This window comes from Vidua chalybeata, chromosome 1, assembly GCF_026979565.1.
Source record: "Vidua chalybeata isolate OUT-0048 chromosome 1, bVidCha1 merged haplotype, whole genome shotgun sequence".
Taxonomy (NCBI): domain Eukaryota; kingdom Metazoa; phylum Chordata; class Aves; order Passeriformes; family Viduidae; genus Vidua; species Vidua chalybeata.
In genome coordinates, this window is record NC_071530.1 from 82,418,159 (window position 1) to 82,437,707 (window position 19,549).

Sequence of the window (19,549 nt, forward strand, 5' to 3'; positions counted from 1 at the left end):
CTCCTACTGGCATAGAAAATAATAGGATGCTTTTTCTGGAAAACACCATAAATTCTCACAATGACTAACGGACATTTATCATGTGGCTTCTACATTTTCATCATAATGTAGAAAAGTGTCTCTCTTTCTCAAAATGGACAGCTGTTTTCCTACACATACATGTTGTATTTGTACAACATACAATTTTTTTACCAAAGTCTCCACCAGCATCAAGCTGACTTGATTCCTTTTTTTATAGTATATCTTTGACAGTATAGCTGAAAATTTGCAGATTTTACAACTGCTTGCATTTTACAGTATCCTAAACATGCATGGTTCTATTTAACTGTCATCAGAGTTTCCTGAGAATCACCTACTGCATCCATGTATGCATTACAGGCATATTATACTACAGTTCTGCCACTTCCTTTCAGGGGCATCATCATTCATATTCCTCACACTTGTCAACCAATTCACCTTCAGACAGTCATATCTTTAAAATGCTAATGTATTCCATGCTATGCAACACGGTGCTTCTGTCTTTTAATGGCTAGATGAAAATTTTAACTGAATGGAAAAAATTAGGAAGAAACTGTGGTGCAGTGATTTATGTGAATAAGTCAGAGTACATCTATTTATAGCATTACACAGCTTTTTAATGATAGTCTGTTGGCATAATTAAGAATCCTTGCACAGAGTTTGAACAAAAACATAACAACAACAATAATATTTAATTGCATTTTATATGCAAAAATCAATGGGGCTTCAGCTAAGAGCAATATGTTATTAATATGCTACTGATTCTAAATTGGGTTGTGACATACTGTTTGTTCCTCAAACTCACTGAAGATGCACACATTAATTTACAAGAACTCCAGAAAATGCATATGGGAAAGAAAAATGAGGCCTACAGTTTAAACAAAATGAGGAAAATGGAGAGAAACTCTATCACAGGACACACACAAGATAAGCAATCAACTCTCATTAGGAAGGCATATATTATTAGAGTAAGAAGTGAGTATGTATAAAAGAAAGGCTTAACCTAAAAAGCTGGTATAAAAATAAAACCAAAGGCTTGTGATTTTGATTATATTATCTTGATAGAACAATGAAAACCTCAGAAATCCTTGGATATATTTGCAAAGTATTTGCATGTCACAATAACAGCACCAGGCATACTAACTCTTGCTTTCTATTTTTATAACTCCTCTAACAAGCTGAATGCATTTTCTGCCCATGGTATCAGTAAACAAATGTTCCTTCTTACTGTGAGGTGTCTGTGGAAGAATGTATTTTAAAATAACCTGGAAGAATAACTTAAAAATGCAGAAAGACTACTGACGCAATTTTTAATTTTTTTTGTAAATCTGGAGAAAAAGTGGAATTATTATCAATTTAAAATTCCATTCTTCACAGACAGATTTTGCCCAGCAATCCCTACACTTCAAAATCAGTGATGAGGAGTCACTCCCCTGGAGTAAATCTCTTTACTGCAACTGTGCTTTTAAAGAGTGTTGTCAGTGTAGAGAGTGTTACTGCTGCACATAATCCCTGTGAGCACCAGGCCTTTTTCTTCATTACGTAAAAAAAGACGTGCAGCCACAGTTGTTGCAGCATTATCAGCCCTGGGCTGCCTGAGGGTTCCCTTCAATGCTGCAAAGGGCAATATTAAAGGTATCTGTGACGGACTGACTCACAAACAAAACCAGATGTGACCTATAAAGTAAAGGGAATTTAACAAACCTATTTATACCATTATTTTCCCTCAGTCCTCTCACATTTGAAAGATCACAGTAGCCAATAAAGCTCAGAAGTGGGAAGGAAGGCAGGTGTCAGGATCTACTCTGGCTAGAGCATTTCTAAAGGATCAAATATATGTAACTGGAGAAAGGCACCCCTCCAAACCTGATATTCCTCTCAAACATTAGGAATAGAGAAGAGCACGAAATCATTAAAAAACATAAAAAACAAAGTTCTGGAGAAACAACTTTCTCTCTAAAAAAAAAGGATTTTTGATCTCAAGGAGTTTAACACAGAGCTGGGAGGGCTAAAGGAAGATTGAAATATACTGCAGAAAGACTCATAAAAACTATGCAACTAAATGCTCCTACCAAAAGGAGGGAATTGGCAAGATGCAAAACTATCAATTCTGGGGTACAAATCAAAGAAGTTGATACAAATTAATGCTGGAGTAGAACAGGTTTTAGAGCAAAGTGACAAAATGAGTGGGAAAAATCATCGGGGCCATTTTCTTTTCTGATGATACCAAGTTGTTTGTAATAACCAGGAGAAAGACAGGACTGGGAATAGCTGAAGAAAGGTCTCAGAGGACCGAGGCCATGGTTTCACAAGGCACACAATACTGTGTACAATGAGCTGTCACCAACAGCCCCCTTCCAGCCAGCCCCATCTGCAGCTGTTACGGTCCCCATGCCCCTTCTGTGAGACCTCTGCTTCCCTCAGGCATGGGTGGCGAGCTGAGGACCTGCAGAGGTGGCCTCTGGGAAAGAAGGTCAGTAGCTCTGCCACAGATCCATTGCAGAACACAACTGAGTCCATCAGCAAAGCTGGTGGTATCTCCAGGGAAATGCGTGTGAAGAAGGGCAGGAAGAGTCAGACAGAGAGAGGAGGAAACAAAAGGAGTGAGATCCAGCAGAGGGAATACCAAGATCAGCAGAGGAGGAAAAGCTCCAATCTGGAGCAGATATCCATGCTGCAGCCCAATGCCAGACCAGATGGATATGCCTGATGAAACTGCAGCCACTGGAGAGCCATCACTGGAGCAGAGGAAAACCATGAGGAAGAAACAGCAGCAGCAGAGAGGAGCTCCTATGCACTGACCACCCTTTATCCCCCTCCATGGTGCTTGAACAGAGTAGGGGAGCTGGGAGTGAAGGAGTGAAGATGAGCCTGGGAAAGGTGGGAGGAAAGATGTGGCTTTATTATCTGTCTCTTTTGCTTCAACTAGCCAAAACTATGCTATTGTCATGAGATTAAATCTGTTTTTCCCAGAGCAGTAATTGGTAAATTATTTCCCTCTCTGGAACTATAGGCTTTCCCATTCATGTTTTTTTTCCCTCTATTTTCTCCCCCTTTCCTGCTGGGGCTGAGGGGCAGTGAGTGAGCAGCTCAGAAGATGTTTGGCTGTGAGCCATGGCTAAACACTTCAGTATTACACTTTTCTCTAAATGCTACAGGAAACTTCCTATTCCATGTTGAAAAAAAGGTTGGGACTGTTAGGCACCATTAGAGCCTGAAAATTTATTATCCTGTGTGAAGTCATCAATACAGTGCTGCTGCTAAAAGCAGAAAATTAAAAAAAGGCTACACAAATTTAGCACTGTCTTATTGCTTGAGCAGTCGCATTTGATGACCTATAATGAGAAAACTGGTAACTACTGAACTTGAAAAATCCAATGAAAGTAGCAAGGAAGAAGAAGCTTTAAAACAGGCACACAGTAATCTGAGCTTTAGACTATCTGAGACTTACTTAAGTAGTCACAAAATAAAACTATGCAGTCAATAACTAAAACAATCAAAAGGAAATAATTTTTCACACTTTATGCAGTTGAGTTGAAAAAGTGTGCCATGGGATTTGAGGATATCAAAATTGGTTAAATGCAACATCAATTCTGGTTCATTAAGTAATTGGGTCACACATTTTCTTGCACTCAGATCACTGGGGAAGCATCTGCCTAAGATTATCTATTCCACTTTTTCATAGGCATATACTTTTGTTTTGATTTACTTTCCCCGTTTTGACCATGCAGGGATGCTCACAGACAACGTTCAGCAATAAATCAAGGCTTACTTACAGGACTTCTACAATTAACTTAAAGAACTGAGAGGGAACTTAAATTTTTTCCCCTAGTAAGCTTATACCTGCTGTAGCATGACCCACAACACACCATGGCCCATAACATTTACCCAGCCCATACCTTTGTGACTGGAAGCTCCTGCTGCTGTTAAATTTGCCATAGATAAATACACTCTCATGTCTCCTCTCTCATATTTTATAAGCAGTTCCTCATACTCACGGAGAGGCTGAGAACATTCAGTATTTGGGATCTTATTTTTTGCATTTTAGTGTTTTCAACATAGATTATCCTTCTTTATGCAGAATATCTGGGGGGGGGGGAGTAGCAGGCAGGTCGTTGTACATTTTTGATGTCTTCATTGAACAGCCAACTAAAAAAATGGTATGAGAGGAGCAGGATGCTTAATACAGCTTGAACAGGACCTGCATATCAGATGTTCACAAATATTTAAAAGTATTACACTGATTAACCAAACAAAATAAATCCAGTAGTAGATGTCAAACTTCTATTTTTTTTCAATGATAAACCGGTCAAAGTTTTCATAGGGCAAAAGGTCTCTGTGAAAGACTGCACAGGAAATAAAATGTACTTTGAAAGAAGAGATATACATGAGGAATGTAAGACTTGTCCCAAGAGATGAAAGGAAGCATGGAAGAAGACACCTATTTACTGGCAGAGAGAGACATGAAAGAAGGAAATGGAATATTTAAGAGTATAAAATTCCTTTTGAGATAATTTTAACAAGAACATCTGAGAAACATTAAGGATGCATAAATGCAAATGACAGGAGAAGGAATGCTCCATGATGAAGTTATTTACAAGATGGTTTGGGGTACTCAAAGTGATGAATTTGGAAAAAGCTGCAATTCTTTGCTCCATCGGATTTCATTACTTAGTGTAAAAGATCAAATCCAATGCACTGGATAAAAATAACAGTACAGGAGAAAGGCAACGGTCACTTGATTAAAATACAGAGCAGCCACAAATGAACAACAGCTGGAAGTAGAAGATTCTTACATAGTCAACAGAATTAGACTGAAAGAGCCTTCAAACACAACCAGTTGCAAAAAGAAAACACTACATGGTGTTAAGGAGGAATTTAAAGTTACAAAAAGGCAGGAAGAACATATTTTCTTGCAGTTCCAGGGCACAAGATTTGAGGGATCTTGCAGACTTCCCAGTAATTGATTAAAAAAGGGCATCAGTGTTGCAGCTATTTTGTTTTTTCTTAGATCAGTTTAATATCATACACAGATAGCTGAATTTTATTAATAACATTTAAAATATGAAACCATTTTAAATTGCAGTTGTTCAAAGCACCTGGGGCAATTTTCTTTTTCTCACTTCAGAAAGAAAAAGATGAATACTACATATTTACATTAGATTTTGGTTACAGCAAATAATCAAAAATCACTTCTCTATTTTAATTAAGTGCATTGTGGCTTATGTAACTACACTCTAAAAGCAGGAAAACTGCTAGAATGGAGTGGTCAAAGAGAAGTGAAACCATGGAGACAGTTCCAGTCCCGCATTGGTAGACAATGGAACTGTTTTAATTAGGGATTCTATGTGACCTCCAGTAATTTGACTGTTAAACAAATGTTTGGAAATGCAAAGTTGAAAGGACAATAGCAAATTATATTCCAAGGTCCTCGTCCTCTGAAATGTCAGATAGTACTTATAAAAACCCATAATGCTGCCAAAGTATTTAGCATTATAGAAAATCACCTGGACCAGCTGCAGAAAGTTAGACAATACAAAATATCAGAGGCCAAGAAAACGTCCTACAAGCCACAGTGGAGGAAACTGGGCTTGTTTGCCTTACTTTAGGACTTCATCACTTTAGCACTAACTGAGAGGGGGCAATAGCCTTCAGGTGCACATAAGGTTCCAATAAAGAGGAAAAGAATAAACCCCATTTATATCCAATGCAATTCACAGGCCTAGATTGAATTGTGGCTTATTAAGTTGGGCAAAAGGGAAAATATTCCCCAAAGATAAAAGCAGAATGGAACACACCATCTAGAAAAGGTATTTGAAACTCCAGACACCTGCTGAGGATGTTTTAGGTACTCTGGGTCCCACCCAGTATGCTGGGTCTCCCAGCAAGGAGAAAGATGAAGTCACCTTTTCATATTTTAGACTTATTTTTGTACGTTGTACAAAAAACATTCTGAAGTAGGAATAAAACTTTCTATAAATTATATTTTGTAAACAGATACAGTAGGGTCTCTACACTCTACACTTCCAATTCTGCTCATGAAAATTCTTTGAACATTTCAGTTAGACACAAATTTTAAAAGGAACAAATTAAGTTCACAAAATAGGTTTCAGTAGGTCCAAAAGAGATGAACGTAAAAGTTGTAAATAGTTAAAAAGGGGACTTTTGCATTCTCTCTCACTTCTCTTTTTCCTTTTTATTTCTTTTTGAATCTCTGCCATCTGAAAACACATTAAAACCAGAGGAGGAGGCTGGAAAGAATTCATTAGTGGCTCTGTAAGGATTTAGAAAGCAAGTGTCAGGTTTCAGTGGAATAAGGAAATACAGGGAGAGGAAGTTCAGAGAAGGTGTTTACTGTCATTGCTACTGCATTTCAATAAAGTTAAATTTTCATGAAGATGTCACATTTACTTTCACCTATAATAATGCACAATGCTTCATGTCAACTGGAACTACCTCATGAACCAATGCAGCTGTAGTTCTCGGGTTTGTTTCCCTTAATGAGGCAATCAGACTTTTTTTTTTTTTAACAAGAGGACATTTGTCTACGATAATGACTGTTCATGTGATAATTTAGATTTATACAAACATATGATTTAGTGTTATACAACATTCTGGTTTAAAAATTAGCACAGTAGCACAGATTGGATGGCTTGCAATCGAACTTCCTGGCAGATTTCTAAATGCAATTTACTGAGAAACATATTTTAATGTCGAGTATTTTGTGTAGCAATCCTGAGACATGACAAGTTTCCAGCAAGCTACTTGATAAACTGGAAGAACAAATAAATGTAATGCTTTTAACAAAAATCCTATTTGCCTCAATGTCCCTACACTCTGAGAGCTGTTGTACAGAACCATTCTGTAGGCGTGCATATGCCCATGCATCTGAGGCTGGACATGCACCTTTTAGCTCAAAGACTGACAGTATCACCTTCCCTTCCACCTCATATAAATTCACATTCCTCTCATTCTGAGAGACTTTTAATTTAAAAGAAAGCAAAATATAATAAAACATGAAAAATGGCTCTAAGAGTCAGCAAGGCACGCAGGCTGTGAGCACCTTTGAGGGCAACAACTCAAAGGTGCTGTGAGCACCTTTGAGTTCAAGAATCTTTGCTTTTCTTTCTCATTTCCTTAAGCATCCACATGTACAATTCTTACCAGAACCTCAAAAAGAAATGGGATTTTCTGAAGAGAAGCCTCATGACCTACAGGAAAAAATTAATTTTCCTAACACCATCTTGGAGCACGAACAGGTGAATCCAACAACCACTCCAAATTGGACAAAAGGGTTTTTCTTCAGAAAGTCAAGAAGAAACTGTGTGGTTGTCTGTGGGCTGTGGTTGTTGTGGTCCAGACTGACAAGTTAGAAGGCACTGACATGACTGCAGTGCAGCTGCAATGAACCTCAGAGGGGGACCAAGGGTGACAGCCCCAGCAAAAAGCAACTCCTAAGGGAAGGAGTGAAAAGACTGTGCTCTAAGTTCTTACAGCTTTCATAGTAGGCCTTGGAAGCTGGTCTTGAACACAACCAACTGAGCTCCTAGAAGGTAACTGAGGGGGCTTCTATACTTGACATCTACCACTTGGTACGTGCTTTTAGTTGAAAGCACCTGGGAATAGTACATTTTGCAGAGCTGTATTTTCTCCTTATGTTTTTTCTTATAGTATGAAGCCTTTCAGATACAGAAAATTGCTAAAGGGCGGTAAGGGTTTGGAGTGAAGAAAGAAAGAGAATATTACAAAAAGAGAAAGGTAATTGATTTACAATTTGAAGAGAGTTGGAAGTAATATCTAACTAGGCCATGGACAATGTCATGAACTTCTAGAAAAGTCCCAATATAGCCAGATTCCCAAGAAGATCTTCAAGACAGTGACCACACCTTTCCATCATAACCTGAGCACAGTAAAGCAAGGGGGAAGAACACAGTGACACACAGGATTCAAATGTACCCAACTAAAGTTGTTTAGTGTATGTGCACTGCCACTGTGAATGTCCATGTGAACAATCATTTAAAGAACAAAATGTATTAGGACTGATGTAAAGAAGATATTTAGAAGTGATACGATAGTTAATGTTAGAAAAATATGTAACTTTTTGTGAGCAGAGACACACAAGGCATTTAAAACATGCAAAGGAAATGAATTCAGAATTAAAACATCTATTTACAATAAGGAAGCGTTTATGTTGGAAAGCAGTAGTTCTGGAAAGAATAGAGAGTTCCTGGTAACACAATGAGCAGGATCTCCCAGGATGATGCTGCTGCTAACAAGGCCAATGTGTCCCAGAGACTTATAAGAAGATTTTTTTATGGATCTTTATCTCCTTAGGTGAACATAATTGACAACAGTGTGTTCAGATATACTTGCTATAAAAATGATACCAAAAATCATGAATGATTAAGAGGTCACACAAATGCCTGGAAAATCCTCATTACAGAGAACCCTTTAAGATGTTTTAAGTTATTTACAATATTATAAAAATAATTATGACATGACTGAGCAATTCTATATGTTAAAAAAAAAAAACAAACAGGCCTCTGGATTATCAAAATCTGTGTGATCTATGTGTAGTTTCTGTGGGCACAATATCCTGTAATCCCTATCTCTGGAGAATAATGTTTAATGTGGAGATCTGAAAAAGACAAAGTAAGGTTAGTAAAGGACAAAGGTATCTAGTTGGACTTAAATAACTTTTATCTGGAAATAAAATGGCAGTTTAAAAATGAGGCAATTATGAGAATAATGAACAATTGAAAACTTTGGACTCGCTGTCAAAAGACATTATCTTTCTAAAAATAATGACTATTCACCTATTAATTTTAGCTTTTGTAATGTGGCTGACAAAATTGCAGGTGCCATGACAAAAATTAACATTTGCCTGCCAACTATGTATTTCATCTAAATTATCAGGATATCTATGAAAATGTGGTACTTAGCATCTGCTTAAACTACACATTTTCCTCATAAAACAAAGCAACATGACTCATCAGTTTATCTGAGTATGTTAGATGTAATAAATTACTGCAGATCAACACACAGAGAAGCAGCTGAAATCTCATCTAGTTCACTGCAAATGGTAAATGACCTTTTCTCACAATGAAGTCCTGAGGTAGGAAAAAAGATTACATGCAAGACCTGGAGCATCTCTATTGATCTGTGAAGTAGATACTTGCACAAGGCATTTGCTAAGCCATTAATTTCAGAATTGTGGACAATATGAGTGTCTTTATATAAATAACTAGACTTACAATATTGGCATCTCTTCCCCTTACAGTGAAATATACATTCCCTGGGGTGAAAGGCACATTTTATAACACTTCAAAACACGACAAAGCCTTATTTCTACATAAGGAGTCTCTCATAGCTCCTACAAACAATTCGGCAGAGAAAAACTGGGAAAATAATGCTTAGTTAAAGTGGCCATCCATCAGTAGTGTTTTGCTATAAATTTCAAGGTAATTTCCCAGATCCCTGAAAAAGCACTACAAGGAAAGTATCCCGCACTTGTTGGACCTCTGGAGTTTTTCACAGTAGTAAATTGCAAAGCTGCCAACCACCCTCCTCACTTCTCCATCTCCACAGAGCAGAAGCTCCTAAGCAATTTTTAAGTAGTGAAGTATTATGAAAGAATAACTCCAGAGATAAAAGCAAAATGCAGGTTGCTAATGTAGTACCCGATCTTTTTGCAGACAAGGACCTGAAGATCTTTTTTACCTCTGTCACCTTTTTTTACCTCTGTTACCTTTTACAAAAGTTCTGGTCAGCCAGGCATACCTCTGTATACCTCTGTATGTCAGCCTCTGTACCTTTCAATCCTACCTTGTTACAGCTTTTTGATCTACAGCTCTTGGTTGTGACATAAAACTTGAATTAAAGTTTCAGATTTGTAGTAAACATTGAGCCTTGGGGGAAAAGTAATGGCAGACTCTTGTTCTTGTAGTATCATCATGACTATTTAGTCTATTTCAAATTCTTCAGTGACTGGACAACCTGAACAAAATGAAGTAACAATGGGTATCTATTTGATTATCAAATCACTCAACTTTTCATAACAAACACATATTCCCCTTGCAAAATTACTATTATTCTTATCAATAATTAGGAGCAAAAATAGCTAAATTATTCCTGGTATTACTTCTGCAAGCAAAGTCAGTAAGAGAAACTTGGAAAAAGTTTCAGTAGCACCTGATAGGACTTTTTGTTGATTCAAAAAACATTCATTTGCAATTATAGGATATGAGTCAAAGTGTTATTTACCTTTTCATTTCTTTCTATCTGAAATCATAGTATTCCTGCATGTCACAGCACTCTGTTATAGGAAAGACATTAAAGAAAACCCGAGACTCACTGAAAAATTCAGGTTGGAAGTGACCTCTTGAGATTCATAGTCCCACATCTTGTTCCAAACATGGCTAATTTCAAAATTAGATGAAGTTGCTCAGGACTTCTGTAGCCCAGAAAATAAAATTTTACCACAACATCACAAGCTCTGTATCCGACACTGGGTCTCCAGCCTTCTCTGAGCTTGCCTTGCCTGATTTTTACTTGTGGCAGCAGTTGTCTTGTGGCCACGTGCCTGCTGCCTCACTGCATTGCCTTAGCTCTGGGAGTACCTAAGGCCTGACACTGTGGGACAAACAATCCCTCTGGGTAACAGGACTGGGGGACAGCAGTGTACAGACTTAACTGGAATAAAATTGAAGAGGAAGGGGGTTCAAACCACCAGCATTTACATCTTCCTAATGAACTTGAGACATCTTGCTGTGAAACGCCTTTTTTCTGCTTTAGTAACACTGATATCATTCATTTCAGGATCCAGAGGGACACATGAAGCATAATACCCAAAATCTTGTTTATTGACTAAAAGGCAAAAAGCCTGATAATGTACTTACACACATACCTACATCTAAAGCTAAGAATTTATAGTTAGTTTACATTTCTTTATAGCATAACTGAAACCTTAACAGTCTAATTCAAGTATCAGTATTACTCTTGCTCTAATTATTAGGAAAAATAACAATAAAGAAAGAAATTATTCTATATTAACAAAGCAAAGTCCCAGTAGTAATAATATGGTTTAAACTGTTATGCATACACTTCTTAGTTTACAACCTTTTTTCTGGTAAAAAAGTCTCATGCTTTAACTGTTCCTGTGGGTCCTAATGTGGATGGGTTTCAGCCTGGCAGTGGTGGTGAAAGACTTTCAGCAAGTCATAAGCATCTGAAGCCCTTTATGAGGAGGAATATGATGCTGATGTTGATGCTGATGGTTACTTCTTCCTCCATCTAGGATCTCTTTGCAGTACTTTTTAGATATCTGATCACACACATTTATACCTTGCTCTTTTTTTGCTGGTCTGCAAGTCTATGCTCTTGCTTTGTTCCCCCTAAAAACACTTGTGTCCAGGTCCAGGTCTGTATTTCTTCAAATACAGAAGACTAGTGGTGACTGGTCACTTGTAGATCTTATAGATCTATACAGTCATAGATCTGGAATCTGCAGTGACCAGACTGTGTACCATCTCCAATCATCACGTGCATGTATTGCTCCTCCCTCATTCTGTGTGTTCATTTCTTAAGACTTCCACCATCATGTCAGGTCTGCGGTTTTCCACCTTATGTTACAGTTGTAAATATCTCATTTTTCACAGAGTAGTTGTTCATTACTATTATTTATATAATATCTATGTTTGTGCTGTGTCATAAGAAAAGTAAGTTTAATTACCTATAACCACATTGTCATTAGAAATACTGCTGTTACAGTTAAGTAAAAATAAAGCTCCAGGAAGGTAAAAAAAAAAAAAAAAAAGCTTTAACCCTGGGGCCTTGTAAACTCAGTACAAAGCCCATGGCAATGGCAGTACTGTATTGTGGGGGTACATGGTTACAGAAGACTGAGGGTAATACCAGAGAAAAAGGGGGATATACTTGAATATATTTTGAATAACATTTTTAGCTATATTTATGCTTCTTTGTGTTAATTAGTGTGGACTGTGACTGTTATTATTATTGTAACTAGGTTTTTTTTGTATTTTCATTAGATTGTTAAGACTTTAATTAGCCTAATGAGATTCTGAGCTCTATATTTATCATGTGTTCTCTTTTGCTCACAAGAATTGAAGCATAAGATCTGATACAATTAGGACTTCAAAATCTCCCTGCTCACAGATTCCAGCATCTCTCCAGGTAGTCTTTCCCAGTGTTTAACCCTTCTCTTGGGGAACAATCTTTTAGCTCCTTCCAGCCAGGATTTATCCTGTCAGAGTTCAAGCTTATTGTCTCTCATCCTTTCACTGTGTGCCTTTCAGAAAAATCTGACCACACCTTTTGTGTAAGCTCCTTTGGTACTAGGCAGATGTTGGTTGTCGTCTCCAAGCCTTTTCTTCTCCAGGCTAAATACCTTGAGTTCCCCAAGTGTCATCATCTGTCATGACCAGCAGTCCACTAAGTACCCCGGTAGCCTTTCAGTGAACCCTGTCCAGCTTCTATTTGCATATTCTATCCATCTTTCCCAGGGTCCACCATGCAAAATTCAACACTTCCTCAGAACAGCCTTTATTTCTAGTACTGACACATCAATTAACAGAAAGGACTGACACCACACACGTGTCTGCACACAAACACTGCCGAAGTAATAAATGGAGTCTAAAATTTAAAAGACCAACGCTAGTTTTTGTTTTTTCTCATTTACTAGCCTTGAAGCGATGAGTAAAAGAAAAATGAGCTCTTAGAAAAATTATTGTATATTCATGAAAATATTAGTTTACCTTTTAAAATGCATTAATTAAACTTGCAGGAATCCACATTTCATATATTAGTTCCAAATAATGTATTTCAGTGTTTCTGTTCTTTACTAACAGCCTTAAGCCTCACAAATGTATGAGGCTTCTCTGTTTAGATTAATTTAAAAACAATTTTTAAGTATTTCGGTTCCTTTAATGAATGGCATTGCTTCACCATGTTTCAGTGAAAAAATTAAAATCCCACTCAATGATTTGAAACCTCATTCATTTTCATCTACTCCCTGAGTGTTGTTTCTAAAACCATCATTATACTGCCTCCTTCTCAAAGACAGCATTTCAGAGAACTCACTGAACACCAACACCTTATGAACACCTCCCTGCAATGTTGTAAGAACCTCCCAGTGTATATTCCTGTGTCTCACGATGCAAAGCCCCAGAAGAGAGAGAGGAGCAATTATACTGCTGTCAGCGTTAAGATCTTGCACTCAGCACTAGTGAGTCATTACCCCTACAAACTGTCAGCCAGACTTTTATCAGGGAGACAAATAACATTATGAGAGGCTATTTTAAATACATATCTTGGAATAAGGCTGCAAATTAAAAAGAGGTCAGAATAGTTCCACATTTCTCTTTTATAAACTCTGAAAAGACATAAAAGGTGTGTGAGAAACACCAAAGTGTTTGGCATGAAGTTGGGCATGAAGAAATTACTGCTTTTCACCACAAGAGTTCAAAAGTGGCCCCTGCCCTGCTAAGAGGTGTCACCACCCACAGGTTCCCATCCCTTTGGGGGCAGCCAGCCTCGCTGTGCCCCAACAGCAGAAATACACAGTGGTGTGGGTACAGTGTGTCCAACTTTTACCTCAGTATACACACCCCTCCCACCATTTCACCAGATTCTAATGCACATTGGTCTCACTCAAAAACAATGAATCTGGGGCTTCTCTTGAGTTCTTTGGCATAATTGTTGAGTGGTATTTTAATATACTTATCTACTGATCTATCAAAATGGGGTTCTCAAAAACGCTATTCAAAGACTCACAAAAGAAACCCCAATAACTGAAAAACAACAGTAGTCTACATTTGTATGAGCCTACTCTCTCTCAAATAACATGAAAGAAAATTCACAGAATAATTTGAAACATAAATTTTACATCTTTCGAAAACAATTATAAAATACGTGACGTCCACGATCTGGGAAAAAGTGCAAATTTGACCTGGAGCCCTAACCATTTAGAAGTACATCCTACGCTCTGCACTTGTACAGAAGTAGCTTATGTAAAGTAAATTAAACTAAATTAATTTTTTTTCCTGTTACAGAGATGTAGAATCAAGGGTCATGCTACAACCTTTTACAGGCTAATAAAGGCTTTGATCAAAACCAGTGCTTTTTAAAATGCACCGTGCTCTTACTGTTTCATTGTATCCCCATTCTCTAAAAACAGTCACCAATATGATTGACTTGCTTCCTGAATACTAACGATGTGGATGATCTTTTGTATCTTCTTGGCAAAACAACCAGTGTTAAAAGCAGACTAAAGTACATCCACTTCTGAACTACTGTCTGTAAACAAAGACGTGTGTTAATCCTGAGGAAAAAAAAACAGCTACCTTATGGAATGAATCGTCATTTTACCTTTTCACATTTAAATACCTAATGTTCCTAAGTGTGATAATATGAAGGTACACGTCTTCGTTTTTTGGTTGGAAAAAACTTGACAGGAGATAAGAGCCATGTATTAAGGGGTTGAGGGGATAAAGGCCAAAGAAATCTATAGAAGAAGATCTGAAGAGCTAATGAGCTCTTTTTGAGGTTTAAAAGATCATTGGAGGTTTAAAAGATCACTGACTTCCACAGAATACCTGACTTTTTCAATAAGACATTGATACCATCTGTTACTAATCCAGCCCTGCAATACACTACTTAGGGCTGTGTAGATGTCTTAAATAATTTGATAGATTATTTCCTATCAAAACACAAACATGATAACACACACTTAAATATATCTATAACAGATTATGTATAGTTTCCTTGATTATTCAATAAGAAGAACATTTATCAGTGAAAGATGGTTTTTGCTTCTTTCCATCTTGCTAGGACACAGCATTTTTAAAACATAAATACTACAAACCCCAAAGAGGAAGTATCTGTCACAGAATTCCTGGTAGTTTTGCTTCTCTTCACTGTCAGGTTCTCAATCATTTCTGCAAGACCTTCAGAAGTGACAGTACAACAAAGCTACTTATTTATGTCTTTCCATAGAAACTAGTAATGTTTAGCAAAATAATACACATTTGCAGAGAACATCAGCTAGAACCATGTCTGCTGTTAAGTACTGTTTTCTTAAAAAAAAGCATCCTTACTTCTTTGAATTCAGTGTCCAGTAACACAACTCACCTGCTTCTTGCAGCTAAACCAATGTGTTTCCTATTCTTGGAGGGAAAATCTACCAATAGGAGAAACTCAGGCCCTTACAACTGAGCTCAACCCATTCCCTGCACACAGCTTTGGAGGCAGAGGTGCAAACATAAGTGACTGCTCTTACAAACCTTTCCTGCAATAGCACCTTACGCAAATTTTGTATCTAATCATCAAAACTTGCTTTTACTGTAAACTGTTCTCCTTAAGATTACTTGAAATGTTTTGTAGCAACTTCAGCCAGTATGCAAGCCAAGTGCCCAGCAGAATAAGGACAGCCCTCTGAACACACAACCTGGTAAAGTCCTGGTGTGGAATTCCCATTTGCTTATTTTAAGAAAAAAGTGTTGGTGATGGATCTTGAAAACCTTAATTTAAAGCAGATACAGGCATGTGTGAGACAGACATGACAATTAAGGTCAGCTGGGACACACAAGGTACACACAAACATTTTTGTGACCACAGACACCTGTCAGTGTCTCTATTCTCCGATCCTTAACAGTTCATGGAAGTTTGAGTCTTGGTGACCTTCAAAGCAAAATGCACCTATCTTCTTTACTACTTGATGAACTGATTTGTATTTCAAATTCCCATAAATGAGGCACCTATCTGTCAGGATGATAGGCACTGTACAGAACTTGCAAAGAGAAAAAGAACTATATAAAGCAATCAGAGAATTCTTTTATTCAACTGCTGCAATAAATTACAGTATCATTATGCAATTTCCCTAGCTCCTCTTAACAAACCTGACCTCTAGAACTATATCACATGATTCATCAGTATTGTGGATTCAAATATTTTTCAAAAACAGTGCAGTAATATCTTCCTTGCAGTGATTTGCAGGACTGGTCTTGGGCATGAAGAATTGAAGATTCCCAAAAGCACACATGTACATCTCACAGCTCATTCCATGAGGACAACAAAAGAGACAGTGTGCAAACAGAATCTATACAGTGGTTTTAACTCTCTTTATCATAAATATTTTCATAGAACAAGTGAGAAAAAAACATATTTTGACAACAGAAATAACCGTAACACTTTCCTACAGTCAGATGGAAATTGTGCACAACCATGTTCAAAAGACTTGGCATGTTTCATGAAGTTTAAGTAATTCAATAAGTGTTTTCCCATTAACAAGCTGGATTACATAGTGACAAATAGGGGGACTGTGTGCAAACAGAAAAGCAGACCCAGGCAGGGGTGTTCCTTTACCTGTTGCCTCTTCTCAAACTCTAGCTTGATACGGGATTTGATGCAGTTGCACGTGTCCTGATACGTCTGCTGCAGTGCGAGCTCCATGAGGTGTTTGTGGTACGCTCCGGCCAAGTTCCCGCAGATAAAAATTATTACATTTGCCAATATCTAGGGGGATTAAAAAAAATAAAATGTCAAGTAATTTATATAAATGTATTAACAGAAATTATTCCTAGCTTGCAATGAATGATTGCTGCAGTTACGTATTCAGCTTTTGTTTGTTTCTAGCCAAGGTTAACCTTTCAAAAAGCCTTTAAAATTTGTGGCAACATCCCAAGCAATAACAGAATGACAGAATCAGTTAGGCTGGATACTTTTTTAATTTAGGTTTAAACCAGAATGAAAATGAACAACATGTTTGCCCACTCAATGAGGTACACGTTTTCTGAAAAAAGAATTTCAGCTCATGTTAGAGCTCACTGCTAAGTATTAATTAGGTGGGATCATCACCTACTCATGTAAAACAATAGCTACAGCTCCTAATAGCAATACTGGAAGCCATGTTATTGCTATGCTCTTTTAGCAACATTTTCTTTTGCAGTGCCATATGATTAAGGGGTGAAAAGTTTCACCTACACACATGAAAAGCCTGACCTGCATTTTACCTCAGCCTGATCCACTGCTATCCCTCAGTCAGCTATAAATAGTAACCTTGGTGATGATAAGCAGTGTTTAAGGAGCAAGCTCTGACAGCTGTCTACTAGAATATACTTTTCCTTACTACCAAAAAATTACATTTGCCTAAAACACAGAACTTAAAGATTTAAGTTTGGGGGTCACACTTGCAGCATCAGATGCCCTCTGCATGAAACAACCCACAAACATGAGAAATAAGTTTGCTTTAAAAATCCAGGCATTTTTTGCACTTGACCTTTGGAAAGGATACAATATTATGTGGTGATGCTAATACTTTTAACTCTACCCAGCTTATTGCTGCAAATACAAGAAACACATTTATCCATTCTAGCTCACTCAGAGCAAAAGAAACACAGTAAAGTAATGAAGCCAATTCCTAATTCAATAATAAAAGTAATAATAAAGATAATATTAAATTGAAGTTGAGATACAGCTGCAGTCTGCTCAGAGCAGGTCTCTATCGTCTCTACTTGTGAGGCCCTAGTGTATCATATACCCTGGATTACAAGCACTACATGATGTCGTAGCACTCGTGGTCTGGAAGAAAAGGAGGAAGAAAGGGGGCAAAAATTTTGTTAACTCTCCACAGCTAATCTAATAATGAAGTTTACGATAGATTTCCCTGGTGATCATTCATGGGTTGGTTTTGGTGTACCTATGTACCAGGCAATCTTTTGTGAATTGCTAGTAGTGAAAGAGATCAGAAAAAAAGTCCAGCAGTGTGTTACGGTGGTTCAGAGAAAAAAGATATATTGTCCTATTAACAGAAATCCTTGTGGAATACATTTTATTCACAAAAAAACTCCCAGGGAGTTTTACTGTTTCTTTAATAAATGGAAACTTTAAAATGCAAGATTTAAATATATGCTTTTATTTTCCTCACACATTTTAACAGCATTATATGCAATACTTGTTCCTCCATCTGTGACATTTCTGACATCTCACCTTTCATGGCTCCACAAAGCTAAAGGCAGGAACTATTCACTTTTACTGCAAAAATGATCAATGTTTTCAGTTCGGTGGAACTTTTTTTCTGTCCCTAAAGCTTTAAGATCATGGCATTGTAATGTTTCTAAAAGCAACATCTGAGTTCTTAAATTTTTCTAAAATAGATAAATCTAGAAACAATGGCAAAAATCTATATATTTCACCTCCAAAGAACTTCTGTTATGAAGTACAGAAATAAGAAGTAGTTTAAATTAAACATTTCACAACAGGCAATAATCTAAAAAAAAAGCCATGAACACATGAGATTGTGATGTATAGCAAAACATTTGACCTTAAAATATTTTATATTTCTTTGTAAATCACAATTGCTCAATTCTGCTTTGATGTCAGCAGATATGGATTAGTGAACAAAAATCTTACCGATCACTGTACAGGGGTAAGGGTCTTCCAACTGGCAGTTGTTGCTGGGTTTTAAAATGAAATTATGAATTAGGAAAAAAATGCCTGAAAATAAAGACTGCTGGGCATAGAAAATGCTGAGATACGTTGCATGAAGGTTTAGTAATGAAATTATCATTAAACTGAACTGAAATCAACAGTGTGCTGTCATAATCTCTAGGTAGATGTCACTGTTGAAAGCCTGCACACACACTAAATTAATTGTCCAGCTTCCTAAAGTCATAGACCATTTAAGCAAAACTTCAGGAATATAATCAATCAAATTTTTTAAAAAATATACTGTAATGGGTAGATGGAGGAGTAAATTATGAGTATCATCTTCACAGTCATAGAAAAACAAATTACAGTTTTATGACTGAAGTAGCTGAAGTGAGAAAATAGATGGAAACGAGTGAGTGACAGGCAAGGAAGCTAATTAACCAGGCTTTTCAGATACTCAGTGGGGTAATTCAGCCCACATGAAGCTCTGCAATGGCTTCCAGTACCTGAATTAAGCAGTTGGAAGACAGTGCAAGATATCTCAGCCACTGCCATACTTAATGTAGGTCTAACAAGTAAATGTGTAAGTGAATATGCAGGTAGAAACTGTGTTTAAAACACCCTGATTCTTTAGGCTAGCATGGAGCTCATTCGGAAATCTGTCATTAGGGGATAAAAATAAAAAAAAAAAATCAAGAAATGGATGAACTGGTTTCTAAACAGATTTTTTTTGCCTGTCTTTATTGTGGCTTAAGTGAATATATCTGCTATTGAGTAAAATGCATCCTGCCAATAGAGAGTTCAATAGCAAGTGCAATTAACATTACTAAACAAAATAAGCAACATTATATACTTCTTGCTGAATATCTCTCCCCTCCCAAGTCTGTGTTTTCCTCTGAATTGCAGCCCAGTTTCAACATGAGCTAGACACAACCTCCATCCCAGGTTTGTTCTAAGGTCTCATAGGCATTCTCCCAGAAGAGACAGGTTCAAAGTCTTCCTCAGTCCAAAAAACTTAACCGAGCTTCCCACTTCGTAACCAAGTACTCTAATCAATATGCAACCATACAAAAGATTTCTTCTGTTC

General features: G+C 37.2%; 1 protein-coding gene across 2 annotated transcripts in view; it reads right to left on the reverse strand.

Moving 5' to 3' along the window:
* ADCY2 (adenylate cyclase 2) overlaps positions 1 to 19,549 on the reverse strand; it is a 203,609-nt gene that overhangs the window by 89,306 nt on the left and 94,754 nt on the right. For both annotated transcript variants that reach the window (XM_053936042.1, XM_053936034.1), the window contains one exon: positions 16,399 to 16,548. In XM_053936042.1, coding sequence (XP_053792017.1) covers positions 16,399 to 16,548 — 150 coding nt within the window. The remainder of the gene's footprint in view (positions 1 to 16,398; positions 16,549 to 19,549) is intronic.